This window comes from Nicotiana tabacum, chromosome 22 (genome assembly GCF_000715075.1).
Source record: "Nicotiana tabacum cultivar K326 chromosome 22, ASM71507v2, whole genome shotgun sequence".
Taxonomy (NCBI): domain Eukaryota; kingdom Viridiplantae; phylum Streptophyta; class Magnoliopsida; order Solanales; family Solanaceae; genus Nicotiana; species Nicotiana tabacum.
Window position 1 is genome coordinate 1,573,816 of NC_134101.1, and position 27,278 is coordinate 1,601,093.

A 27,278-nucleotide genomic window follows, 5' to 3' on the forward strand; every position below is an offset into this window, starting at 1 on the left:
TGTTTCTCTTACCTTCTCTCTTATTTGTCTCTGTTCAGCATTTTATCTTTGATCGACTTCATAAAATGTACAGAGTAGGATCAAACAATGAGTAATGGCAAACACAAATTTTAACACAGAGGTGGCTTTTGTTTCGAAAATAAGTTGATTTTTTTTCCCGGGTGTTGGAAGTTATGTTATTAATGCGTTTGCCATGGATATTGAACTCAAGCTGCAATTCTCTTTTTTTCTTCTCTTTTTTGGAAGAGGAGTTAAGGCCAATATATGAATACACCAATGACCTCACTGAACAAGACTAAATCGTTCCATCTTTGGTTTTTTTTTCCTTTCTAAATTGAAATAAAAAATTATTTTTTAAAGTCCTGACGGTAGTTTCAGCTTAGTATAATGACATTTTTCATTGAAGAAGATGATTCCTTAGAAGATTTGCTGAGGAGAATTCCTTAGGGTAAGATAGATAAAATCTTTTTCATATGGACTTTGGTGGGTTATAGTTGTCTTTAGTTGTAGAGAACAAAGCAATACACCATAATTAGGAAGACAAAGTAAGAAAGGAAATAGATGTCCAACTAAAACTAGAAAATTTCTGTTATATCCAAAAGGAAAATTAAGCAAACTATCCAGACGGTTGATTCCTTTTAACTTGTCAGTAGTCATATAACTCTAAGCAGCATCACCATAAGAAAAAGGTTCAAGACATGCTTAACTATATGTATTTACTACTAGACATTCTTAAACAATATGTATGTACTACTAGTAGTAAATAAGATTGGACGACGTCTAAACAAATGTGACAACAACAATTTCGTTCCAATTCAAATGATTCCTCTGGTAAGTTGCTGCAAAACTCGACCACTCTATATAGGAGTACACTAATTACATCCAAAAACCAAGCACCAACTTTCTCTTTACTCCATTTAGCTTGCAAACTGTCTAAGAAAGCATGAAAGTGAAGAAAGACGTCGCAACTGTTATCATTCTTTCTCTGCTGAGTTTCTTGTCCTTTGTACAATGAATGATAGATGCTCCTTACATCTTAATTAAGTATTATTCCACACAGTTTCACTAACTTTAACAAATGTGCTTGTTATGGCATTTCCCAATGATCCATAAATTTGTTGGAGTTTTCCTGCCTCTGAGCATCCAATTGCATCCAGTATTCCACCTCCTACAATTAACAGTCCAATAATTCTTTTTCGCTTCCCATACAGTAAGCTTGCTGAGCTCCATAATTTAACAACACTTTTAAACCTATCCTTACTAGGGAACAACATCCCAGATGCAAGATCAGCTGCATTATCCTTCAAACACCTCTGGACGATATTATCTTGAATATCATACAGAAATGGGATGTTCTCATTCTGAACTGGTTGGTATGTTCTGTTGTACATCATCGGCTTGATGCTGGTCATCGTCATCATCAGGGGCGGATCTATGTGTAATGGATGGGGTGGTACGCCACCCGTAAGCTTTGGCCGACATTATATAATACTGGTATGTATATATGCTTGTATATATAGAAGAAATACATACAAATATTTTAAGTGGCACCATCAATAACAAAAAGGCTCAAGGTGCCACGGGCAAGGTAGGGTCATTTTCAGCCCAATGGTGGGGGTTCGAATTCAACCTGGCTCACCTTTTTAAAAGCTTTTGTTTGGTGCATTTAAGACAACTACAATTAGGAGGATTCTTTGTTTCTTCTTTCTCTTTACTTAATTGCTCTCTTTTGTTTATTAGTAGGTCCTATTGACTTTTTCTTTGATCTTATTAGTTTATTTTTAAATTTCTTCTCTTTAACCATAATTTTAAAAAAAATCTTTCGCAAATCTATTCAAAGAAATCCCCATTGTTGCACTTTCCTAACTCCTCCGTGATTTATTAATAGATAATGAAAAATAATTGTTTCCTCCAGGACCACAACTTTGATAATCTATTGGAAGAAAGCAAAAAAAAAATCCTTGAATAAGTTATTGTTTTAATCAATGATGAAAGTTTATTTTGTTGTCAGATTGCTCTAAAGTACGACAATTATATATAATATCGAGTGAGTTAATTTTCATAAAAAATATAAATTGAAAAATGTTCGTAAACTTACTTTATGTTTAGAGTGCTTATTAGTATTATTTTTGCCTTAAGTATCTAAATATAAAGTGATAACGAGCCTTTTTTCTTGTACAAAATGCATAATCCAGTTGAAATTTTATGCTTTTTTTCCAAGTTATCCGTAATCTTTTTGCTCGATCGATTTGTTTATATTAACTCCAAAGACGAATAACCCGAACCGAAACCGAAAAGACCAAACCGATTAAATTTATACCCTATTTAGACAATGTAAATTGTAATATGACTACGTTTAAAATTTTTGACACCCGGAGCCTCTAAATCCTGGATCCGCCTTATTGGGAATAAATCCCCTACAGAAATAATATTCACGGTAATAAAAGCGGAATAATAAAGTAGCACCGAGATACGGTAATTAACAAGAATAAAATAGTGACAACGACACTAAGATTTTTACGTGGAAAACCCTTTTATATAAGGGAAAAAACCACGGCCCCGAGACGAGCAACTGATATTACTATAGCAAGAAATTTTACACTTTGTAGGTCGAGTAAAATACTCCAAAGATCATTACAACACTCAAAAGAAACAACCCTCTTTTGATATTCTCACCTCACTACAATATCGCTCACTCTTTATTTTTCTTACAGACTATTTTCTTATACCTTATATGTGAAACCTCACTCTTTCTTTCTCTTTTTGTTGGTGGGTAGAAATGAGAGCGGAAGCTCTCCTTTTATAGGAGAAATGACCTACCTCTTCAACCAATCAGAATGAAGTATTGGTTAAAAAAATTCACAGCAAAATTTTGCTTACTGCTAATTTGGCAACCAAGTCCAAGTCCAGTTTGGCAACTTGGACTTTTGGGATGGACCCCACAATCCTCTGGTCATCATCATCAGAGTCGAGTATCTCATCCGACTCATATATGCCATTCGGGGCGTTACTGTTAGTCATCATCCCCTTTAGCAGCAGTATCAACTTCTACCTAGGCCTGTATTTCAGAATTAATCCTCAGAATCTCTGGCATTTCTACCTGGGCCTGTATTTCAGAAATCCTCAGAATCTCTGGCTCTGAATTTTGGACATAGCTTGGACTGTGATTTGTCAAAGGAATCGAGAATTGCCATTGAATTTTGGTTTTGTAGGAAATTGATAACTGTACTCTAAATTGCAACGGGAAGATACTAAGAAACTAATACCAGCATATTTCACAGGTTGTCGCTCAACTCCAACAACAAATTAAAAGGACATAAATGAGAAAGAAAAGCTCGAGTTTAAAAAGAATTCATATTTATTCTCTGGTTTACAACACAACACAGTTCACAATCTTAATTCTCTAGCACCATCTACATGGAGATGAGGGTGGGTACTTAGGGGACGAGGGCGAACTACACGTCCTTTATTTGAGTTGCATAATCCAGGATTTGATGGAAATGGTAATTACTGACGACAAAGACTTTAAAATTATAACTATCAATGAGGCTAAGATATCCCTATCATACAACCAACCTTGTCAAACAAGATTTTCCACGTAAAAGTGAGCTTTACTCCAAGCCGAGCATTACAGAACAGCCAATATGGTGCTCTCTTTCAGTTGCAATTCTACGTCCGTTAAATGATCGATTAGCCGCATGCAGCATTTTATTTGGAAAACTGCAGGCAAATTGTTGGGATACGGGATACTGGTCGTACTTAATCAAATTAAAGTTGCCGATCTCATCAGCCACTGCAAAATGTCCCACTGTTCCAGCAAAGAACACCATTTGTTGCTCAAGAGTGAATTTTATGCTTTCCGCCTGTGAAAAATCTTGTTGGGAACTCTCAGAATTCCATTCTTCAATTTCATCATGATAACTCAGACCCGACAAGCCACATTTAAAAGTAGCTTCATAAAACGTTTTATCAGTGTGGATCGAAATGGTAGAAGCAAACAGTCGATAAACGCCCTAGCTAGACAAAATATATTTACATGTGATAGATACATAGTTCTCACCTTCCGAAATCCGTGGGTTGAGATTCTCCTTGATATTCCACGAGAGCCACAGGTAACCGGCTGGCCTGGTAGATTTTTCGGGCTGGACAACCTGTGAACGGATTGCTTGGACGCAAGGGTGCTTGCACTTGTATAGCTCCTCATCGAGTTAGTCAGATAGAGATGCTTGGCTCCTAAAATAGCAAGCTTTCATGCATGGGATGAGGTACCAAAAGTTTCTGCAGATGTTTCTTGCATGCATACATGTATTAATACAAGTCTTTTCTGGTTCCTTTTTACTTGTTACAGTAATCAGTTTCCTGAAGGCACGAGTTTACATTATTTAATTTGCAGTTAAAAGACAATGTCAAAGCCAGAATCAAGAAAGTTGATTTGATGTAATGGCCTAGTTAAGAAAGAAGAGAAGAATCCAACTAATACTAAAGCTACAGCGATGCTCATCTTCTAACATGCACTTATCCTGACTGCATTTATTATTATTATTGCTGTGCTGTTGACCTGATCGGACTGTTACCTACAAATGAATTTTATCAACTATTTCCCAGGATGGCTCTAAGCATGCGCAATCTGCCCTATAAAATATGGAATGCCTGATCTGAGATAAAAGAAAACAGAGAGATTACTGTTGGAACTGGGAGTCATTCAAGAACCTTTGAATCTTATCAAAGCACCATCTCTGATTAGTTTCACTCTCAACAAAGTATGGCCACGTATCCCAAAGCTTCACTCGTAGACACACATTATTACTAGTATGACGTCCAATAGATAAGAAAATCAATGATTTTGTTCTCAGTATCGTCGGCTTCTTTTTCCCCAATCTATCTCAATTATGAGGACGGGCCATAGTGCAGTCTTAAATCTGTTACTTGTGTTTTTGTTTACCAATCATTAAAAAACTTGTTGGTTCCCTTTATTTCCCAGAATAAATTGAAAAATCATCACCACATGTCGTGTCTACTGCCCGGCAGGAAGAATGTTACTTGCAGATTATTATCCTTGCCGCATTCTGTTTAAAGTTGGAGAACTTGTCCTATGTGCATACACGTAAAGTTAATAAATAAACAGGGAATTAGGCAAGTAAGCTTGCATTTCATTTCAAATTCAATAGAGAGCTTAATAAGCCCGAGGAAACCACAAGTTCCAACACAAACACAGACACTGGGTGACAGCTGCGGGTAATTGGTCATTCAACCACTGCACAGATGACAAACCTAATCATTATCAATTAAATTGCAATCAGCCAACCATAACCGCTTTATCTATTGTTCTTCTGAATATCGTGATTGCGTTCGGTGAGTTTGATTGGTTTTTCTTCAGTCTGGTTCAACTACATTTTTTAGCTTTTGGCAGAATACATTATAAGCACTTACGAAATTCTGGAGTAAGAAATAATTTATGTAAAATGGCATGGATACAAAACATTCAGGAGCCTGATCCGTATGCCTCATCATGTAAGTTAACAAATGTAGAATGATCATCAGAGTTTGCAAGATCAGTAAGCCTTAATTAATTCGCGGTTTCACCCAAGTATAAATTTATATTTAGAGTAACTAAACTACTTGGAGTAGATGGAGCTGGCTCAACCTGAGCTTTGATCATGCCAGGCTAAACCAAGCCAGCTTGACCGAGTGTCCAAGCCTACTCGGAGCACATAAGAACTACTGATCATACAGGCTAGTCACCCATACAACAAGCCTAAGCTGAACTTGATTTCAACTAATTAAGAATCAATTTCTTCCTGTGCGTCCATGGCAAAATAACGACTGACTGAGAATAGTAATAAAAGCTAATGCATAACTGAAATAGGAATAGCTCAGATACAATGCGAATAACGTATCAAAACTTTAAGGTGCTCACAAAATCATGTAACTAATGTTGTTCTCTAATAATAAAATAAAGGGATATCACAAACTGCCATACTATCAAGGACAAGTAAATATAGAGCCAAGGGAAAAGTTTAGAGTATCATCCTCACTTCTTTGACTTCTTAGATCCCCTGAAAGAAAATGTTTCTATCAAAATTTGTTCCTAACTTCTAACAACCGCCAAGAGAATAGCATTTGTTAGAAAACTTACTGGGCTGGCTGGGTTTGGAGGGCTGCCGTCGCTGCTGCAGGTTGTACTGGCCTCTCTCCAGGTCCCTGAGAATTGGAGAAAATACAAGCTTAAATCCCATGCACCGTCATTTCTAGGGAGGAGAAAATTCATTGACTACGAGCCAACATAATATCAATGCAAAAACAAATAGTTCCTCCTCTCAAGTGTTAGACGAGACCTCAGCTGAATTTACAACTTAATACCTGAGCCAAACGCTCCTCCCTCCTAGCAAACTTTCTTTCCCTGCTTGCTTTGTTTTTTGCCCTCCTGGCCTCAAATTGGTCAGACAAGGTCTTCTCTCTGGCCTTTTCAGCCTTTGTTTTGTGAATGTTTTCCATTAGCACACGCTTGTTCTTGAAAACATTACCCTTCACCTTCATGTACATGTCATGGTACATGTGCCTGTCAATCTTCTTTGACTCCCTGTACTTGCGAAGCAATCGCCTAAGCACTCTCATCCTCCTCATCCATAGCACCTTTGTAGGCAACCTAGCTTCTCTGGTACCCTTACGCTTACCTGGGCAAACAAGAAAAATCTTCAATATTGGGAGTCACCAAAACAAATTTCAGCAGCAAATTTTCATTTTAAAAAAAGATAGCAGCAACGCCTATAATACTGAAACCATCAAAGATAACAGAAGGAAGGCTCATTTTACCTTTCAACTTCTAAACAAGTATACAACCCAAATTAAATTGGTCAACATACAAGTCAACCCACAAACTACCTTCTGATGAGAACTAGCACCACATAATAAAAAGTGTTACTCTAAATTAAATAGGGTAGTAGTCATTGCAAAGGTTAGTAGTTACCATATCCAGAGTGACGGCCCTTCCTCTTGGCTTCCTTCATTCTACGGGCGCGGGATCTTGAGTGAATTTTGGTTGGTTTTCTGATGATGAAACCATCCTTGACCAACTTTCTGATGTTTTGCCCTGCACTCAATGCAAAACAAGGGAATTAGAGGCATTCAATTTGTTTAGTGACTGAGAAAAAGGTATTAATATCACACTGCCATTGCCAAAACTGCAACTCCTCGAATGGCAATAGATAGGAGATGATCACACAGGGCGTGCAAAAGCTAAAATAGCTCGGCTCAAGCAATATGTTCAGATTTTCAGAAAATGGTCAGATCATTAAATAAATGAAATACCCCATTAATCCCTATTTCCATTTCATATCCTAATAACACCAAAACCTAACTGGCAGTGATACTACATTTTTGCTGTTATTTACCCTATTGAGCACAACCTGCAATTCATACATAGACTACGCCAATGTATGAAGTAGCTAATGTTTAGAGGAGCTAAGCTAAATAGCTAATGAATGGTAAGGAAATACTCCTAAGAAAGCAACGTACTGGAGTTGGCCATGGAGATCTCGTTGCCTTCATTGGGGTCAAGCCAAACCTTTCCCCTCCCGCACTTGAGGACGCTGGCCGCTAGCCTCTTCTGTAGCTTCAACGACACCATCTTCCTTTCTCCTCCAAACTCTCTCTTCTCGCAGCTGCAGTGGTGATAACGTGGTCTTATACACAGAAATGCCTTAGGGTTTTTCTGAAGTTTAAAAAGAGACTGGGCCTCGTACTAACGGCCCATTTGAAATGTTTTGGCCCATAAAATTGTTCGCCTTTTAAGTACAAAAGGGCGTAGCTGCTCTCAAAATAATTACAGAAAATATATATATAGCCCAGGCTAAAATTAATCTTTGTCCAAATTCCTCCTATACAACCCAACCGCCACCCCATCCGGGCAAACTCCGCAAAAAAGGAAAGGTATCAATATTCCATCTAACGGAGCAACAAAAATCGTACTTCCATGTACTGATAGAAGATTACTATAAATATGAAACCAGTTACGTAACTATTTCACAGCATCAACATTGTTGTGTTGATTTTAGAATAATGTACAACAAGTGTCTAATGACTGTTTACCAAAGCATAGATTTTCGCAAAGTCACAAGACCATGTATGTCAGCTAACCGCCTACACATTAAGGAAGTTGATGATAACATGATGCTAATGAAGCCGACGGTCGAAACGGTCCTAAAATAACAAAATATCTTGTCGGGTAAGTCTCACACTCACACGAACGGCATAGCGATCCGGGCACTTTCTCAGAGAGGCTCGGTGAAATAGAATTGAACCGATGAAGCTACTTTTGTGACATTCACCTTATCAGTGAGAAATAAGAAGCAAAAGATCAACAAATTGGAGAAATTATTAGACTCCGCTACATAAGTGAGAGTATAAGAAATTTGTGTATATATTGGTCACAGCCTTAGGAATTTATTGATGAGAGTAATAAGTAGTATTAATATGTTTGGAGTCTTTTAGAAGTGTAAAAAGAAAAGGGGTGACTGAGGTTTTTGGCATTGAAGAAATGTTATTGTATACGGTCGAAATCGGGCATACCCGGTTTCGTTGGCAGGGGAATAGCCTCGAGGGTAACCTCATAATAGATCGGGCTCGAGCTCGAAGATAGAACATCACGCCTAGAGATCGAAGTGTTCATTGAGATCGAGGCCGGCAACAATCGAGATCAAACATGACTGACTTCAAGTAAGGCGTAATAACGGAATGGCGAGATATCAGTAACCGGTCAAAGATCCCGGTGGAAATCCTGGAACAGATCAAATCAAAGCAGTTATTAGTGCCAATCATGGGATCTACTTCCGTTATTAGAGTTGTACCTTATTTAGGATTCCTCTATTATATAAAGAGGGATCCCACGCACTTGTAAAGGGGACAATGATTATTCACCGATAAGAATATACATATACGCTGCTTTCTTTGTTTTACTTACTGTTCATCGTTGTTTGTTCCATCCTCCACTGTTCTTATTAACTAACCTCGAGACTATATCGAATCGAGGTCGAGGCATTATTTGCGGACCAGTTTGATTTATTTTATTGTCCAATTTATCTATTTAATTCGTTATTTATCAATTGGCGCTGGTTTAAATCACGTATCCTTAAAACCACAATATAAGTTTAATTGTTACCCAATTTTTAGGGTAAACAGTTTGGCGTCCACCGTGGGGCTAAGGAGAATAGTGATTGTTCAGTACTGATTCTGGTAAAACACACTATTTTACGCTTGTTCTTGTCAAGTATCTTTGCTTTCAGGTTAAAACATGTCAAACTCACAAAATGCATCCACACATGGTGACAATGGCCTCAGATTCCATGGTGAAAATGAAAATGTGATTGCTCCAGGAGTCGAGGTGCCACAGGCTAATCTCGGGGGAGCATCGGTTGCCAACCCAGTCGATGTCAGTTCGCACGTTGCTCTAAACGCGGACCTAGGCGCAAATCTCGATGGGAGTATACGCAGAGAAGGCTGATCTAGTGGCCAAGGAACACAGGGCAGATGAGACGAAGGAGTCAGTCTCTAAGTGATATTCGAGATGCTTCAGGCTCACCAAGCCGCTATTGCTCAGTTACAAAATCAACATAGAGCTCCGAATAGGGTCGAGCCGGAAACTACTCGTCGTACCGAGCCAGTACCGGAAAGGTCGAATGGTAAAGAATCGGGGACTGATCCTGCGGTAATGAAAATGATCGAGGAGCTCACCAAAAGAATTGAATAAGGGGAGAAGAGAATTGAAGCCAACGATAAAAAAGTGGAGACATACAACTCTCGAGTTGATCAGATACCGGGGGCACCGCCAATCTTGAAAGGGATGGATTCGAAGAAGTTTGTACAAAAGCCGTTTCTTCCAAGTGCGGCTCCGAAGCCTATTCCAAAGAAGTTTCGTATGCCAGACATACCCAAACAGAATGGGACAACCGATCCCAAAGAGCATGTTACTTCATATACATGCGCCATCAAGGGTAACAATTTAGAAGATGATGAAATCGAATATGTGTTGTTGAAAAAATTTGGAGAGACCCTTTCGAAGGGAGCAATGATTTCGTATCACAACCTGCCACCAAATTCCATCGGTTCATTTACCATATTAGCAGATTCTTTCGTAAAGGCACACGCCGGGGCCATAAAGGTTGCAACGAGGAAATCAGACCTTTTCAAGGTAAGACAAAGGGATAATGAAATGCTGAGGGAGTTCGTGTCCCGATTTCAAATGGAATGCATGGAGTTGCCACCGGTCATAGATGATTGGGCCGTTCAAGCTTTCACCTAAAAGTTGAACGAGCAGAGTTCGATAGCATCATGTCAGTTGAAACAAAATTTGATCAAGTATCCATCTGTAACTTGGGCAGATGTGCATAATCGATATCAATCGAAGATCAGGGTCAAGGACGACCAATTAGGAGCCCCATTCCGGTTCAGTACATACAAACAGGTTGGCAGTTAAAAACCAGAGGGACGTCGACAAGGAGCCAAGGTCAAACAGAGACCGATATCAACCATATACCGCAGATCGAAAGAATAATGGTTCAGGACGCAATTCTGCCCGAAACTATCGAAGAAATAATCAAGGACAGAATTCTTGGGGATTTATGAGCAAAAGTGGTTTTGACAAGTATGTAGATCCCACAGAGGCACCTCGGTTGTCGGAATATAACTTTAGCGTCGATTCATCGGGCATTGTATTGGCAATCGGAAGGATCAGAGATACTAGGTGGCCCAGACCCATACAAATCGATCCTTCCCAAAGAAACCCAAATTTGATATGCAAGTATCATGGCACGCATGGTCACAAGACCGAGGATTGCAGGCAATTAAGGGAGGAGGTAGCCCGTCTATTCAATGAGGGCTACCTTCGAGAGTTCCTCAGTGATCGAGCCAAGAATCATTTCAGAGAAAGGGACGGCAACAGGAAAAATGAACAGGAGGAACCCCAACATGTCATTCATATGATCGTCGGTGGGGTCGATATTCCACAGGGACCCATATTCAAACGCACTAAGGTATCGATCATTAGGGAAAAGCGAACCCGAGATTATGTGCTCGAAGGCACTTTATCATTCAACAACGAAGAAACGGAAGGCATTTCTCAGCCCCACAACGACGCTCTAGTAATTTCTATCTTATTAAATTAAGTTCAAGTTAAGCGTGTTTTAGTGGATCCAGGTAGCTCGGCAAATATCATCCGATCAAGGGTCGTGGAGCAGCTCGGCCTACAAAATCAAATCGTACCCGCAGCTCGGGTCTTAAACGGCTTTAATATGGCCAGTAAAATAACTAAATGGGAGATTATTCTACCGGTGAATATGGTTGGAACCATTCAAGATACCAAGTTCCACGTAATCGAGGGCAACATGAGGTACAATGCCTTGCTCAGAAGGCCTTGGATCCACAATATGAGGGCAGTCCCTTCGACTCTCCACCAAATGATAAAATTCCCGATGTCGGACGGTGTAAAAATAGTATATGGGGATCAACATGCTGCAAAGGAAATATTTGCCATCGATAAGGTAACACCGATATCGACACTATCAATCTCGGAAAGGTCGAGCATCAAAGGTAAACAAGAAGTCAAATAGCAATCACAACCACCAGCCTCGACCAAATCGGGGAAGCAGGAGATAGAAGAAGAAGAGGATTTTTTGACCCCTCGGACTTTTATTGTTCCCGAAGATTCTGACGCCACCAAATCAACGGTCGAAGAGCTAGACAGGTTATATTGATCGAGTACCTGCCCGAGCGAAAGGTATACCTGAGAACGGGATTAACCCCCGAACTCAGGAAGGAGCTTATTCAATTTCATATTAATAACATAGATTGTTTTGCTTGGACCCATTTAGACATGACAGGGATCCCACCGAAAATAACAACACATCGGCTAAGCCTGAACCCTAGGTTCAAACCGGTGAAGCAAAAGAGAAGACCCCAGTCCAAGGTAAAGCACACATTCATAAAAGGACGAGGTAACTAAACTTCTCAAAATAGAGTCCATTCGGAAGGTGAAATATCCCGAATGGTTAGCCAATGTAGTTGTAGTCCCTAAAAAGGGAACAAACTTAGAACGCGTGTAGATTATAAGGATCTAAACAAGGCGTGCCCCAAAGACTCTTTTCCATTGCCTAACATTGATCACATGATCGATGCCACGACCGGCCACGAGATCCTTACTTTTCTCGATGCTTATTCCGGGTACAATCAAATCCAAATGAACCCGAAGGATCGAGAAAAGACTTCATTTATCACCAAGTACGGAACATACTATTATAATATAATGCCCTTCGGGCTAAAAAATGCAGGAGCTACTTACCAACGCCTAGTAAATGAAATGTTCGAAGAACAAATAGGTAAATCAATGGAAGTTTATATTGATGATATGCTAGTTAAGTCCCTGCGTGTAGAGGACCATTTGGCTCCTTTGCAGGAAACGTTCGAGATTTTAAGGAAATACAACATGAAGCTCAATCACGAGAAATGTGATTTCGGGGTCGGTTCGGACAAGTTCCTTGGCCTCATGGTATCTAATCGGGGGATCGAGATCAACCCCGATAAAATCAAAGCCATCGAAGTCATCACCATCGTGGACAGTGTAAAAGTTTTGCAGAGGCTAACTGGACGGATAACTGCCTTAGGCCGATTCATTTCGAGGTCGTCAGATTGAAGCCACAGATTTTTCTCTCTACTAAAAAAGAAGAACGATTTTGCCTGGACCCCGGAATGCCAACGGGCATTAGAGGAATTGAAGTGATACCTATCGAGTCCACCACTGCTTCACACTCCAAAGGCAGATGTGAAACTTTACTTGTACTTGGAAGTATCGGAAATTGCGGTAAGTGGTGTCCTAGTTCGAGAAGAGCAAGGTACGTAATTTCCCATTTATTATGTAAGTCGAACCGTAGGAGAAGTAGAAACTAGATATTCACACTTGGAAAAATTGGCATTTGCACTGATAAGCGCCTCTAGAAAGTTAAGACCATACTTTCAATGTCACCTATATGCGTATTAACCACTTACCCACTTCGTAATATTTTGCACAAGTACGAATTATCGGGCCGAAAGGCCAAATGGGCCGTCGAACTCAATAAGTACGATATCGAATATCAACCCCGGATGGCCATCAAGTCTCAAATTTTAGCGGACTTCGTGGCCGATTTTATGCCAACCCTCGTACCCGAAGTTGAAAAGGAACTCTTGTTAAAATCGGGTACATCATCGGGGTATGGACCCTCTTCAAAGACGGTGCTTCGAATGTGAAGGGGTCCGGGCTAGGTATCATTTTGAAGCCGCCCACGAGTAACACTATTAGGCAATCTATCAAAACTTCTAGGTTGACTAACAATGAGGCTGAGTACGAGGCCATGATTGCAGGTCTCAAATTAGCTAAAAGCTTGGGAGTAGAAGTCATTGAAGCCAAGTGTGACTCTTTACTGGTGGCAAACCAAGTAAACAAAACCTTCGAAGTTCGAGAGGATAGAATGCAAAGGTATTTGGACAAACTGCAGGTAACTTTGCACCGTTTCAAGGAATGGACTTTGCAGCATGTACCTCGAGAACAAAACAGTGAGGCCGATGCACTTGCAAATTTGGGGTCATCGGTCGAGGAAGATGAGATCAGCTCGGGGACTGTCGTTCAACTCTCAAGATCCGTGATCGAGGAAGGTCATGCCGAGATAAACTCTACAAGCTTAACCTGGGATTGGAGGAATAAATATATTGAATACTTGAAGAACGGAAAGCTCCCATCGGACCCTAAAGAGTCGAGGGCCCTACGAACCAAAGCTGCTCGATTCACATTGGCTGAAGATGGAACATTATACAGAAGGACATTCGATGGACCATTGGCAGTATGCTTAGGACCAGGAGACACTGATTATGTTTTACAAGAGGTCCACGAAGGCACTTGTGGGAACTACTCCGACGCCGAATCACTGATTCACAAAATCATTAGAGCAGGATACCACTGGAATAGCATGGAAAAAGACACTAAGGAATTTGTTTGAAAATCTGATAAATATCAAAGGTTTGCACCGATGATCCATCAGCCCAAAGAACAACTTCATTCAGTCCTATCCCCATGGCCATTCATGAAATGGGGGATAGATATCGTCGGCCCTCTGCCATCGGCCCCAGGTAAAGCTAAGTTCATTTTATTTATGACTGACTATTTCTCTAAATGGGTTGAAGCACAGGCGTTCGAGAAAGTGAGAGAGAAAGAGGTTATAGACTTCATTTGGGATCACATCATATGTCGATTTGGGATACCCGCCGAAATAGTGTGTGACAATGGGAAATAATTAATCGGCAGCAAAGTGACGAAATTTCTCGAAGACCACAAAATAAAAAGTATATTATCAATGTCGTATCACCCTAGTGGGAACGGACAGGCCGAATCGACGAACAAGACTATCATTCAAAACCTAAAGAAAAGGTTGAACGGCGCTAAGGAGAAATGGAGAGAAATTCTACCCGAAGTCCTTTGGGCATATTGAACAACATCAAAGTCCAGTACGAGGGCAACCCCGTTTTCCTTAGTATATGGCTACGAAGCCTTGATTCTAGTCGAAGTCGGGGAACCCAGTGCCAAATTTTGACATACAACAGAAGAGTCAAATCACGAGGCTATGAATACTAGCCTCGAATTATTGGATGAAAAACGAGAAGCCGCACTCGTTCGAATGGCTGCACAAAATAACGAATCGAAAGATACTACAATAGGAGAACCAACCTTCGCCACTTAAGAGTCGGGGACTTAGTCCTGAGGAAAGTCACCATCAACACTCGAGATCCTAATGAAGGGAAGCTCGGCCCATATTAGGAGGGACCCTACCAAGTCCTCAACATCGTCGGAAAGGGATCTTATAAGCTCGGCACGATGGACGGCGAACAACTGCCAAATAATTATTGCTAAGGTATGACTTTACCCCTTTTTTCATTTATATATTCGACACTAACTCATTGTAGGTGTTCGATAGAAAACATCGAGACCTCAAGTTTTAAAGCACGCGTTGCACTCTTTTTCCCTTAGATCGGTTTTTGTCCCAAGTGGGTTTTTCCGATGAGGTTTTTAATGAGGCAACAATTATGTGCTACATGAGGACAATTCAACAGTATCCAAGGCTTCTTTACAATCAACCTCGAATACTAGGGTGTATCACCCTCAGATGTTACACTTTCGAGGAAAATACTTTGTGTCAAAGTGTCTCGGTAGAGAAACTTTGTAATGGGCCAAACGGTCGAATGAACCGTGTCCGTATAGATTATTCGAGCCTCGATGGAAAAACATGTACGCATGTATAAATTATACAAAGAAGAATTCTTTCTATATCAAACATTTTGTGTCTCAAAGAAAATTTTCTACTATACAAGCTCCATACTTATGATTTTGTGAGAAATGGCTCAAGGGCCAAGTGCAAATATACCTCGTACAATCGAGGACTGCCGTCGATGATCGACATATTCGAGTAATCTAAACTCAAATTCATAAGACCTCAAAGAGGCACCCTTCAATCTATAGGCCAAGAACATCACTCTCGGGGACTAACGCTTCGAACAAGTTTGAAGTATTATTGGGAAATAAGCCCAAGAGGCATACCCAAAGTCTACGACCAAATTAAGGCGGCTCGGAGACGTCTGAATCCCGCAATAAAAATAGACCTTCGAATTCTTTGGAAAACCGGTTAAAAAAGGCTACCCTCGGCAAGTAATCAAAAGGGCTTCGATGAAATCAGCTCTAGAAAAACCTTGAGGTATCGAATTTTCTTAACACAAATGTGCTAAGGCACAAAAAGCAAAGGGGTTTCAATCGACATCGAACCCTAAAAAAACCCAATGGGTAAAGAATACGTGTTAAGGCATAAAGAAATTTTTTACTAAGTTTTCTAAGCCGAAAAAGGGAAAAAATAGCCATCTTTTAGAGGCCATATCGGCCCAATCTAAAGAGCCTAAGGGCCAATACACTTAAAGTTCGAGATTTTGTTCTCACTCAATTCGGACCTAAGGGTTCCACCATTCCGAGCTCAAACAAAACTGACTTGAATATAGCTCGAGGATTCATCATTATTTGATATAAAACCTTAAGGGCTCTGTTACTGTGAGTTCGAAATTTACTCGAACTCGGCTATAAAAACAGTACGATTACGGCTTCGATCTAGCCATCCGAAATCAAAATCCCGAACATATTGTTGAGCTCGGAGACTCGCCCTCGCTTGACTAAAAAACCTAAGAGTTTGTTCTACTTTGAGTTCGAGCTATTGCTCACTCGATTATAGAGGCTACAACAACACGATTGCAACAAAGTTTTCACAAGGCAAAGGCAAAACAGAATTTATCATAAATTAGAAATCGGAGATGAAACGGAAAGAAAAGGAATCTTTCATATATGCAAAGTATTTACAAATACCACACAGGGTCTTACACATGGTCATACACAAATTATTTCCTAAGTGCCTAGTCCGCCTTGGGAGCCGCATCTTCGGGAGCTTCATCTTCATCTCCTCCATTCTCGGATCCACTCGCAGAGTCTTCATCATCGGAAAGCAAAGCTCCGGCCTCGTCCTTCAAAACCTTCTCACTCTCGATATCGGCCGTGAGGTCGAAGCCACGAGCATGTATCTCCTCAAGAGTCTCTCTTCGAGACTGACGCCTAGCATGCTCGGCAACACGGGACAATCTAACCTCAGCAGCATCAGAAATTTTCTTTGCCCGAGTGCTAGCGGCTTCAGCGTCGGCTCGGTAGGAGGCCACGGGCGCCTCTGCCTCGGATGTGGCCCTTGCAAGCTCAGCGTCCAACCGAGTCTCGAGCTTTTCAACCTTCTGCGCTCAGTCCAAGTTCTCCTTCTTCACACTTTGGAATTTACGCTCAACCGAAGACAGTTGGGTCTGAATTGCATCTTTCTCCAAGGTGAGACGGTCCATGTTCTGCTTCCACCCCAAAGTCTCTACCTCTTTCATCTTTGCCTCCTCACAAAGCTGCTCAACCAATTCGGCCTTCTGCTGAACCTGCATAATCAAAGTGTTAGTCGCCAATATCAAGTTAATACATAACAATCTCCCAAAAATTTACATTACCCGTTCAATGAGCTCGGTCTGATCTTGATGAGCTCTTGTCAGCTCGGCTCAAATACTCATGATCTCCTCTTCTTTTTGCACATAGAGGAGTTTGAGGGTGTCTCTCTCCTCCGTAAGCTTTTTGAGATCAGCCTCACATCGGGCTAGCTCAGCCCGGTATTTGGAGGATGCTTCTCAATGGAGCATCGTAGCCTGTGCAGAAAGAAAGAAAATCAGACGTAGAGAAATAAGAACAAAGGCAAGCATGGTAATATCAAAAGTCACTTGGTTCAGAAGTCGCTGAGCCTCATAAAAAATGAGTGATGCGTCCAGGTCAGAAACATCATCGACCCCCACGAAGCAGCCACAAAATATATCATCCCCTTTGGGGGCCATCCCCACATACGGGTGTCCCCATGGACCGGGCATCCCGAAACTGTCCCTCAGAGAACGTGGGGCCGGGCGACGAATCATCAATGTTAATTGCCCCAAGCGAATCACTTGGGATATTCTCTTCTCTTTGAAGGGCCTCAAAACTAGACCCTTCGAGCACACCCACCGGTTCATCACGGCAAGAGGCATCTTCAACATCCGATGACTAGGGGATTCTGCTCGGACCTTCCTCCGAGATCACCTTGGTCTACGGCTGAACCTCCTCGACCGTCACCAGCTCAGCAGTTCTCAAAACTTCGATGCCTACCCTCTTCCGAGCCATCAGCAAGCAGTCGACATCTGTCTTCATCTCGTAACGTTTGGGCTACATCAGCAGACAGAACGGCGGGATCAATCTTCGACTTTCGAGCCCTGCTTTTCCTGGGCTTTGGGGTATCTGGTGGCGAGGCCCTTCTCCTTTTCTTGTCTTTGGTCGGCTTCGGGACCTCCTCTCCCCCGGGGGGAGGCGGCCTCATGACGACATTATCTCCAAGACCCATATGAGAAGAAATCAAGTTAAAAAGAAGTATTTCACAGGAAAGCATCAAACACAGACATGGGAACTTACCATGCTTTTTGGCCTCCCATTGACCCTTGGCCAAATCGCGCCACGAGCGCTCATCATACGAAGAGGTTGAAACTAGTTGTCGAACCCAACCTGCAAGGTCCGGGACTGTACCATGAAACCAGGGGGAAGCTGCACCATAAAGAAGAATATAGATGAGAAGAGGAAAAGGAAACATAACAAGTAGACAAACATTATCGGTGAGGTTCTACTTACCCTTCATGTTCCATTCTTCGGGGAATGGCAACTTCTCGGTGGGGATTAAGTCGAGAACAGCCTAATGAGATGGGCTCGGTCCTTGTCCTCGTCTATGCTCGAGAACAGCACCTTCGTGGCCCCACGTTGAAGCCTTATCAGTCCGCCCCGATAAAGACGAGGGTTGTATAGCCTAATGAGATGATCGAGGGTGAAAGACATCCCCTCGACCTTGCTCGAGAAGAATCTGAGCAAAATGACAATGCGCCAAAAAGAGGGGTAGATCTGGCCTAAGGTTACCCGGTATTGGCTGTAGAAGTCGATTATGACAGGATCGATGGAATCCAGTGTGAAAAGGTAAGTATACACACTTAAGAACCCTTTCACATGAGTGGCGATGCCCTCCTCGGAGGTAGGAACCACCACCTCTTTATTCTCCTAGTGACAGTCCTTTTTCACCTGCTCGAGATCGCCTTCGGATATCGAACAGATGTATCTAGACATGGGCTCGTATCGGCCAGGAACCGAAGAGGGTTTTTCGACTTTAAATTCGGAAGTAAAGTCGGAAGTGCCCGGGAATGCACTCTTCGATACGTGGCTCCACCGATGTTTTGTCACCGGCCGGCCGCGATGAGGAGGCCTTTTCTTCTTGAGGAACGGTCTTTGATGTTTTTTCCATTGCTATATGAGGTTTAAGGAAGAAGAAGGCGGAATTTGTGTTTTAATAAGAGATTGGCAAACGGAAACCGACAAAGTTGATGAACTTGAAGAGAATAGAAGAGCTTTTGAAGATTAGAAGAAGTTTGAAAGTAAAGTTTGAAAAGATTATGAAGGTGGTCTATTTATAATAGTCACTTTGACGGTTTGAAAGCACTGGTGGCCGACCATCAACTGGCGTTAATTAATGATTTTGGGAACTGTGTAGACGCGACGCTTCAATCGCTTCTGTCGCTTACGTCATGATGTTGACGTCATAATTGATCGAGGTATTAAATCGAAGTCTCAAATTCGTTTCTTCTCGTTACACTCCATAAAACGAGGGGACTATCTGTATACGGTCGAAATTGGGCATACCCGATTTCTTTGGCAGGGATGTTGCCTCGAGGGTAACCTTATAATAGATCGGGCTCGAGCTCGAAGATAGAACATCACGCCTGGAGATCGAAGTGTTCATTGAGATTGAGGCTAGCAACAATCGAGATCAAACATGACTGACTTCGAGAAAGGCGTAATAACGGAATGGCGAGATATCAGTAACCGGTCAAAGATCCCGGCGAAAATCCCGGAACAAATCAAATCAAAGCGGTTATTAGTGCCAATCATGGGATCTACTTCCGTTATTAGAGTTGTACCTTATTTAAGATTCCTGTATTATATAAAGAGGGATCCCATGCACTTGTAAAGGGGACAATGATTATTCACCGATAAGAATATATATATATATATACGCTGCTTTCTTTGTTTTACTTACTGTTTATTGTTGTTTGTTCCATCCTCCACTGTTCTTATTAACTAACCTCGAGACTATCTCGAATCGAGGTCGAGGCATTATTTGCGGACCAGTTTGATTTATTTTATTGTCCAATTTATCTATTTAATTCATTGTTTATCAATTGGTACTGGTTTAAATCACGTATCCTTAAAACCACAATATAAGTTTAATTGTTACTCAATTTTTAGGATAAACAATTATCATCATCACTATGAGCGAGCTTATATTGTCAGTACGAGCTTGATTATAGTTTGGAGTAAAGCAATGCATGGCTTGCTCCTGCGGAGGCTGTGGGGTTAAATTCTAGTTCTACTGGCCAAGTGATGCACGGACTTCAATTGCAATTCGTATGTCATCTTTAGTTTTTATCGTTTAGAATCTCTATCACGTTTATAAACTTCTCTAATACATTTCTTTTGAGGGCTATCCACTACAAAATCATTTTAGGAATTGAGAATATGGATCTTAGTTAGGAATTCGGGAGACCATGTTGGCGCTGCAACCAAACGTGATTCCAAAATTAACTAAGATTGCACTGTGCCTCACCTCTGCCTCTTACTTGGAACTCAGCTCAATGTTTTTTCTGTCTAAGCTTTTAGTAGAAATAAGAGCATTTTTAACGTTCCCAAAACCAAACAAATAGAAAGACTGCAGTCTGATGCTACTCAATTGATACTTGTTCATTAGATTCGGCATTGCACACACGAAATCAACATGGCATAAACATGATATATCAAAGTTAAAATCTTGGAATTGGATCAACAAAAGAACAAAATAAAAAGGACAAACAAATATCTTTAATTAGGCTGTTTATAGCATGCGAGTGCACAATAAACATGAGGTGGGGCTTTTGGAATCTCGAGCCTGTTTTGGCTCTCTCTACCAATACAGTCACACATCACCAACGCCATGCCAATAGCCGCTATAATCTAGAAGGCTAAAATGACTTCATTCTACTCTTCTGATACTAGGAGATCCCTGTAACCAGGTCCGTAGTCCAATGGCTAACAGATTTGTGGCTGATACTCCTAGAGCTGGCCGAACGAGTGCGCGAGGTAAGCCAGCGATCCAACCAGCGGGGCATTAATATAAGTGGCTGGCTCCGATTGCTCATAATCTGAGCGCTGGTCTGGAAAGTTATCATGCTGATCCGGTCCACCAACCACGGCTCCTACCAGAATATTTGGGTTTGGATTCTGAGAATTATACATGCTGAACCCCGACGAGCATTGTATTTTTGTTGGGTGCACCACCATAGATGGCAAAGACGATCCCCGATGGTGAATCCTCTGCGGGTACCTAGTCCCATATCCCACCATATATGACATTTTTAATGGATTATCTCCCAACAGATAGTCCACCTGGACAATGGTAAGGAATTTATTAGTACAATAGTCCTCCCAAATCCACATACTTTAAAATGGTACGGAGTTGATTAAGTAATTTAAATCACCTACCTGCTTTTTGGCAAGATTTCGTAGCATTTTTGGCGTGACAAGAACGCCACCACAATTGACAGCCAGATGAGCAGAGGTCAAGTACTTGGCATAGGTTACCAGCAGAAAAGAGGTTGACGTCACATATTGCATGTTGCTGTCACTCATAGTAAAGAGTAGCCCTCCTGTACAAAAAGAATTCAAGCTAAAATTACATAAAAACCACCAGCATATGTACCCTCTTTAATTTGAACTAGCTAGAAACAAAGGCGAATAAGAAAACAGGAGAACAACCTGGAGTATATTGTGCTTGAGACATGGGTGTCCCTGGGACGACGGAGCAAATGTAGTTGTCTGCGTGACTCTTGTAATCATGGAGAGATTGGAGCTTTTGAACAAGAAATGCCTGAAGATCATAACCCCAAAAAAGAAAATGAACTCTAAATATGAGTGATGGCTGAGGCAGATATTAAGAGTTGTCAATATTACCAGAGAAACAACAGAGGAAAATAAATATTGAACCTTGGAAAGAAGAATCCTTGCTCCAACATGCTTGTTGTCCCAACAAAATGTGTTATCACTCTGGTCGGCCCCAAGGTTTTGCCCGTTTCTTTGGATATAATTTAGGTAAAAAGAGTTCTTCGTGGCTCGATGTAACCAAGCAGCACCCCATAACAGCTCGTCCTTCATTTATTAATACAACAGCCAAAAACGTTTCTCCTCTAATTAATAATACTCAGCACAATCATGCTTAATTTGAAGAAATCATGTTAAATCGTGACATATACTAGCAGTAAATTTGTCTTTTTTAATTAAAAGAAAAAACCTGGTATCCTGAATAGGAGCAATAAAAGGGGCACACGATATTCTTTAATCCATCGCTATAGGAACCTCTGTACTTGTCCGCAAATTCGAACACCTACAAACCAATATGAGAGTAATGCTTTGCTCTCGATTTGAACTATAATTATGTGCAGAATTAATTAATAGTGGTGTTTCTGTTTAGTCATAATTGTAATTAGCAATTAATACCCTGATGGCCCTCCTCACAAGGAGGTTGGAGTAAGTGGGATCGCTTTTTCTGAAGACTAAAGAAGCAGCAGAAAGAGCAGCAGCGGTCTCTGCAGCTACTTCAGTCCCTGGAGTGTTTTTGTCAATCTTGAATACACTTCTTGGGGTGTCCATATCCTCAGGTCTCTCCCAGCAAGCATGGTCACTTCCTGCTTCCCCCACCTATTAACAACATTTTAAAGTAAACAAGAGGTTTGGGGTGGTTAGTGTGTAGTACACCTCACACCCCTACTTTACGGACCCCTACCTTATTGAGACAGAGAAACTATTTCCGATTAACAACGTTTTAAAGTGAATTTTTTTGTTCTCTTATAAGTTCATGAGATATTCATTATACAGAATGCAGGCAATACATATATGACCTGAACAAATATGGTGTCTGGATAGGCAGTGGCTTTGAGAAGATAGTTAGTGGCCCAGCGAATGGCTTGTCTTGCATTCTGGAGTTCTCCTTTCATCAGTCCACCAAATTCAATCACACTCCATGATAGCATTGTGGTAGTGAATGCCATTGGGAACCCAAACTTCACATTGTCCCCTGCGTCATAATATCCCCCAACCAAATCAACCTGCACGTTCCCATAAATTTCACACCAAAAATCAAGAAAAAGACATGTCAAGTTTCATTTCTTTCAACAACTTAAAAAAGCAGCCGAGTGCACTAAGTTCCGGGAAGAACCGAACAATGAGAGTCTATTGTACATATCCGTACCCTGCATTTCTGCAAAAAGCTGTTTCTACAGCTCAAACCCGTCACATGACAAATTTACCAGTTATGCCAAGGCTCTCCATCTTTTTAACAACTTAGCAGCTAGAAAGTAAGAGGAGCAATTCTAATGACATACATGCAATGCGGAGCCATCTGAAAGAGCAGAGTTTCTACGCCAAGTGATTCTCTGGTTAGGAGGGAGCTTGCCTGACCTCTGACCCTCAAAGAAAAGAATGGATTTGGTGAGAGCATCTCTGTAATTGTAAGAGGCAAAGTGAGGATGATGGCCATGGTGGTCAGAGTGGGCACTGCAATGAAGCAGAGAGGTAGTGAAGCAGAGCAGAACAAGTAAAGCTAGTTTGGAACAAGAAAGGTAGTAAAAGAAAGCCATTTGGACTGAGAGTATACACACTACACTCTGCCCAACTAACCAACAAGCAAAGCTGCAGATTCCGCAAACGAGTATCCCCTCTATTTATAAGGCAAAACAAATAAAGATGCAGCCTGTCGCAATCATTAACCCCCCAATGCAACTCCAATTAGCATTTAGTAGTAGTAACTTCTTTTGGAGTTTTTTTTTTTTTTTTTTTTTTGTTCCAAAATAAGTGACTTTTTCAGCTTTCAAAGGTTGAATTAATTATTTTTTCCTACATTTTTCTTGAAGTAAATAATGTTCGAATATGTGTTAGAAGTGTTTACGTGAAAAGATAGTAAGGGTTAAAATGATTAATTTTATTGCTAATTAATATTAAAAGATGAATTTTTTAATTTGTGTGAAATCTCCCAAAAAATCACTTATTGTGGACCGGATAGAGTGAGCGAAGAATGTACATATCAAATTTGGGGGCTTAAGTGAACTTGGCAAAGAGTGTATGTATTATATTAAAATTTTAACTAAATGAATAGCTCCTTTTTAGGAGGCATTTTCCTTATTTATCAAGCTTCTTTCTTTTGCCCCATTCAATTAGATATACTTTTTTGTTCTTTCACTAGCCACTGTCTTGACCCAATACTACTTATTTTTTCGTTCTTTTTCTTTGCTTTATGTTTCAACTTTTTAACCTTTTTTTTTGTAACTTCAATTAATTCACTATAACAAAGAAAGAAAATGAAAATCTACTTAAAAAGAACTCCAAAGTTCATTTGAAAACGAAGTGGTCCTCTAGATTCTAGAATGGTAAAGCCCACCATTTTTTTAAACGTTAGTTGCCTTATCCATTACAAGTTCGCAGCGTTCATAATATTAAAATTATGAGTTTTTTTATCGTCATTTTTAAATGCTTGTGTACTTATATAATGTGATTGGTAGTACTTTACGTCAAAAATATTAAGCACCCACGAACCTAAAATTCTGGATCCGCCAGTCACCGGAGGGAGTAGCATTTAGCAGTAGTAGTAACTTCTTTTGTCTTCATTTAACTAATGCTGCAGTTTTAATCTCTTTCTTAAATTTGGTGTCATTTCTAAAACTACTAGACGATAAATAATATCATTGCAACTGATAGTATGAGAGCACTTTTCAGTTTTGAAAATAAAAATTGTGCAACTTATTTTAACAATTGTACTAGTAAAATTTCCTTGTGTTTTAGAGCAACTTATTTTCTTTAATAATTTTTAAATTACCCCTTTTATTGTCTAGATAGAGCTAAAATGGAGTCCATTTACTTTCTGTAAAACAATAAGCTTTAACCCGTAAACAAAAGAAATTAAATGGGATTATGAGATCACTCCTATTGCAAAACTTTTAACCCACATAATCCTCTTGTATGATACTAACAAATTGGATTTTTGTTCAACGGTTATTAAGAGTTGCGTTTTGTTGGATGAGGGGCTTATCCGTCAGAGATGGCAGACCTACTCCCATAGTCTCTTGAACGAAGAGGGGGACATGAGCATTGTATTAGGTGATTTGGAACTCTCCGGGAGTCGTTGTGGCTTCGGGTATTGTAGGCGGATTAGAGTTGATGAAGTTGAGGAGCTATGCGTAAGATAAGCAGGGACAAAGTGACCGGGCCGGATGAAATCCCGGTTGAGTTTTGGAAGAGTGTGGGCAAGGCAGGTTTGGAGTGGCTCACTAAGTTATTTAATGTCATTTTTAGATTGAAGAAGATGCCTGAAGAGTGGAGGTTGAGCACGATGGTTCCTGTATACAAAAACAATGGTGATATCCAAAATTGTAATAATTATCGGGGTATCAAGCTGTTTAGCCATATTATGAAAGTCTGGGAGAGAGTGGTAGAGCTAAGGGTGAGAAAGAGCGTGACTATTTTCGAGAACCAATTTGGGTTTATGCAGGGGCGTTCGACTACAGAAGCCATCCACCTTGTTAGGAGATTGATGGAGCATTATAGGGAGAGAAAGAAAGTCTTGCATACGGTGTTCATCGACTTAGAAAAGGCGTACGATAAAGTTCTGAGGGAGGTTTTGTGGAGACGTTTGGAGGCTAGAGGTGTACCTGTTGCCAAGTAAAGACTCGAGTGAGGACGGTGGGTGGGGACTCGGACCATTTTTCAGTTATGATGGGGTTGCATCAGGGGTCGGGACTCAACCAGTTTTTGTTTGCTCTGGTGATGGACATACTGATGCGCCACATCCAAGGGGAAGTGTCGTGGTGCATGCTATTTGTAGATGATATTATAATAATTGACGAGACACGAGACGATGTCAACACACAATTAGAGGTATGGAGGCAGACCCTGAAATCTAAAGGTTTCAAGTTGAGCAGGACCAAGACAAAATACTTAGAGTGTAAGTTCAGTGGCGAGACTCTAGGAGGGGAAGGAGGGGTGAGGCTGGACTCGTAAATCATCCCTAGGAGAGGGAGTTTTAAGTACCTCGGGTCTATTATTCAGGGGGATGTGGAGATTGATGAAGATGTAGCACACTGTATTGGGGCGGGATGGATGAAATGTAGACTTGCTTCCGGTGTTTTGTGTGACAAGAAAGTGTCACCGAAACTTAAGGGTAAGTTCTACAGAATGGTGGTCAGAACAACGATGTTGTATGAGGATGAGTGTTGGTCAGTCAAGATTGCTCATGTCCAGAAGATGAAGGTAGCAGAGATGAGGATGTTGAGATGGATGTGCGGGCACACCAGGTTAGATAGGATCAGAAATGAGGTTATTCGCGATAATGTGGGTGTGACCTCTATTGAGGACAAGATGCGGGAAGCGCGGCTTAGCTTAGCTAGTTTGGTCATGTGAGGAGCAGGAGCACAGACGCGCTGGTAAAAAGGTGTGAGATGTTGACATTGGAGGGCCTACAGAGGGGTAGAGGTAGGCCAAAGAAGAGGTGGGGAGAGGTGATTAGGCAAGACATGGCGCAACTTCAGCTGACCGAGGACATGACCCTTGATAGGAAGGTATGGAGGTCGAGAATTAGGGTAGTTGAGTAGGTAGTGTAGAGTATTCATAACAATAGTATTGGTACACAGTCTCGCTTTTTGTTGATAGTAGGTTCTTATGACTAACGGTTATTTTCTTTCATTGTTGATCACCTTATTTTCTTGTTGTTTTATTCTGCTTTTATATGGTTTTTGGTACTGTCCTTTCTTTCCTATATTTTCATTAATGTGTTACTTATACTATCATGAGCCGAGAGTCTATTGGAAACAACATCTTTATTCTCACAAGGTAGAGGTAAGTTCTGCGTACACACTACCCTCCCTAAACCCCACGGTGTAGGATAATAATGGGTATGTTGTTGTTGTTGTTGGTTATTAAGAGTTCCATTTACATGCCTATTTATTCAGATTAAGGAGTAGCTTTGCTTCTTCTTCGTTGCCACAGGGTCATTTATAGCCTGTTAACTTTTTGACAGCTACGGCTAAATTTGACAATTTGATTTCACGGGATCACATTGTCAAGGAGTATTCATTTACAATGAGACGTTGGGTTAGCAGCAGTGGCGAGAATGACTTGTCAAATGCCATTGACAATTTTAGACACTTTTAGTACTATTGGTTGGAAGTCTATTTCAATCTTTACAAAAATTGGTAGCACTAGTCTGCTAGCGGCTGCAATCACTTTCGAGCAAATTTGGCAAACAATGTCAATTTTAGCTTCTGGTTTATGATGGCATTTTTTTCACTCAATTAGCAACGATATGATGAAATCTGACCTATATTGAATAGTTGTACGTGCTCAACAGCAATTGTTGTATTCTATAATACAAGTGAGGTTGGTGGGTCGAAGTTGTATTATGTTAATCTAATCATTACTTTGTGGGAGTAACTCTAATATATAAAGCGGCGGGGTATCTATTGATTAATTTATTGAGTTCCATTGCAATGTAATCACTTATCTAAATTAT

General features: G+C 40.7%; 2 protein-coding genes across 5 annotated transcripts; both read right to left on the minus strand.

Moving 5' to 3' along the window:
* Positions 1-5,834: 5,834 nt before the first annotated feature.
* LOC107795950 (large ribosomal subunit protein eL19y-like) lies at positions 5,835-7,686 on the minus strand. The gene is made up of 5 exons (XM_016618663.2): positions 7,516-7,686; positions 6,968-7,090; positions 6,361-6,674; positions 6,137-6,201; positions 5,835-6,056 (listed from the first exon to the last, which is right to left on the minus strand). The coding sequence occupies exons 1-5, from the start codon at positions 7,625-7,627 to the stop codon at positions 6,032-6,034; spliced, it is 639 nt and encodes a 212-aa protein (XP_016474149.1). The 5' UTR covers positions 7,628-7,686; the 3' UTR covers positions 5,835-6,031.
* A 12,823-nt stretch (positions 7,687-20,509) lies between these two features.
* Positions 20,510-23,419, minus strand: LOC107795934 (endoglucanase 17-like). 4 transcript variants are annotated; one of them, XM_016618642.2, is made up of 8 exons: positions 23,104-23,419; positions 22,621-22,827; positions 22,220-22,420; positions 22,014-22,106; positions 21,710-21,871; positions 21,482-21,593; positions 21,209-21,372; positions 20,510-21,112 (listed from the first exon to the last, which is right to left on the minus strand). In XM_016618642.2, the coding sequence occupies exons 1-8, from the start codon at positions 23,356-23,358 to the stop codon at positions 20,780-20,782; spliced, it is 1,527 nt and encodes a 508-aa protein (XP_016474128.1). In that variant the 5' UTR covers positions 23,359-23,419; the 3' UTR covers positions 20,510-20,779. The 4 variants fall into 4 exon arrangements, with proteins under 4 accessions (XP_016474128.1, XP_016474138.1, XP_016474134.1 ...); XM_016618652.2 differs by having other exon boundaries at positions 22,971-23,107; XM_016618648.2 differs by lacking the exon at positions 22,220-22,420.
* Between the last annotated feature and the right edge of the window lie 3,859 nt (positions 23,420-27,278).

Bases quoted from the DNA above. Each gene is read 5' to 3' on its own strand.
- LOC107795950 (XM_016618663.2), bottom strand. From the start codon at position 7,627: ATGGTGTCGTTGAAGCTACAGAAGAGGCTAGCGGCCAGCGTCCTCAAG. The intron at 6,202-6,360 runs GTATTAAGTTGT...TCCAATTCTCAG, and splicing joins GGGAGGAGCGTTTGGCTCAG to GGACCTGGAGAGAGGCCAGT. The intron at 6,057-6,136 runs GTAAGTTTTCTA...ATTTTCTTTCAG, and splicing joins CTCCAAACCCAGCCAGCCCA to GGGATCTAAGAAGTCAAAGA.
- LOC107795934 (XM_016618642.2), bottom strand. From the start codon at position 23,358: ATGGCTTTCTTTTACTACCTTTCTTGTTCCAAACTAGCTTTACTTGTT. The intron at 21,872-22,013 runs GTTTTTTCTTTT...TAATAAATGAAG, and splicing joins GCTCCTATTCAGGATACCAG to GACGAGCTGTTATGGGGTGC. The intron at 21,594-21,709 runs GTTCAATATTTA...TATGATCTTCAG, and splicing joins CAAGGATTCTTCTTTCCAAG to GCATTTCTTGTTCAAAAGCT.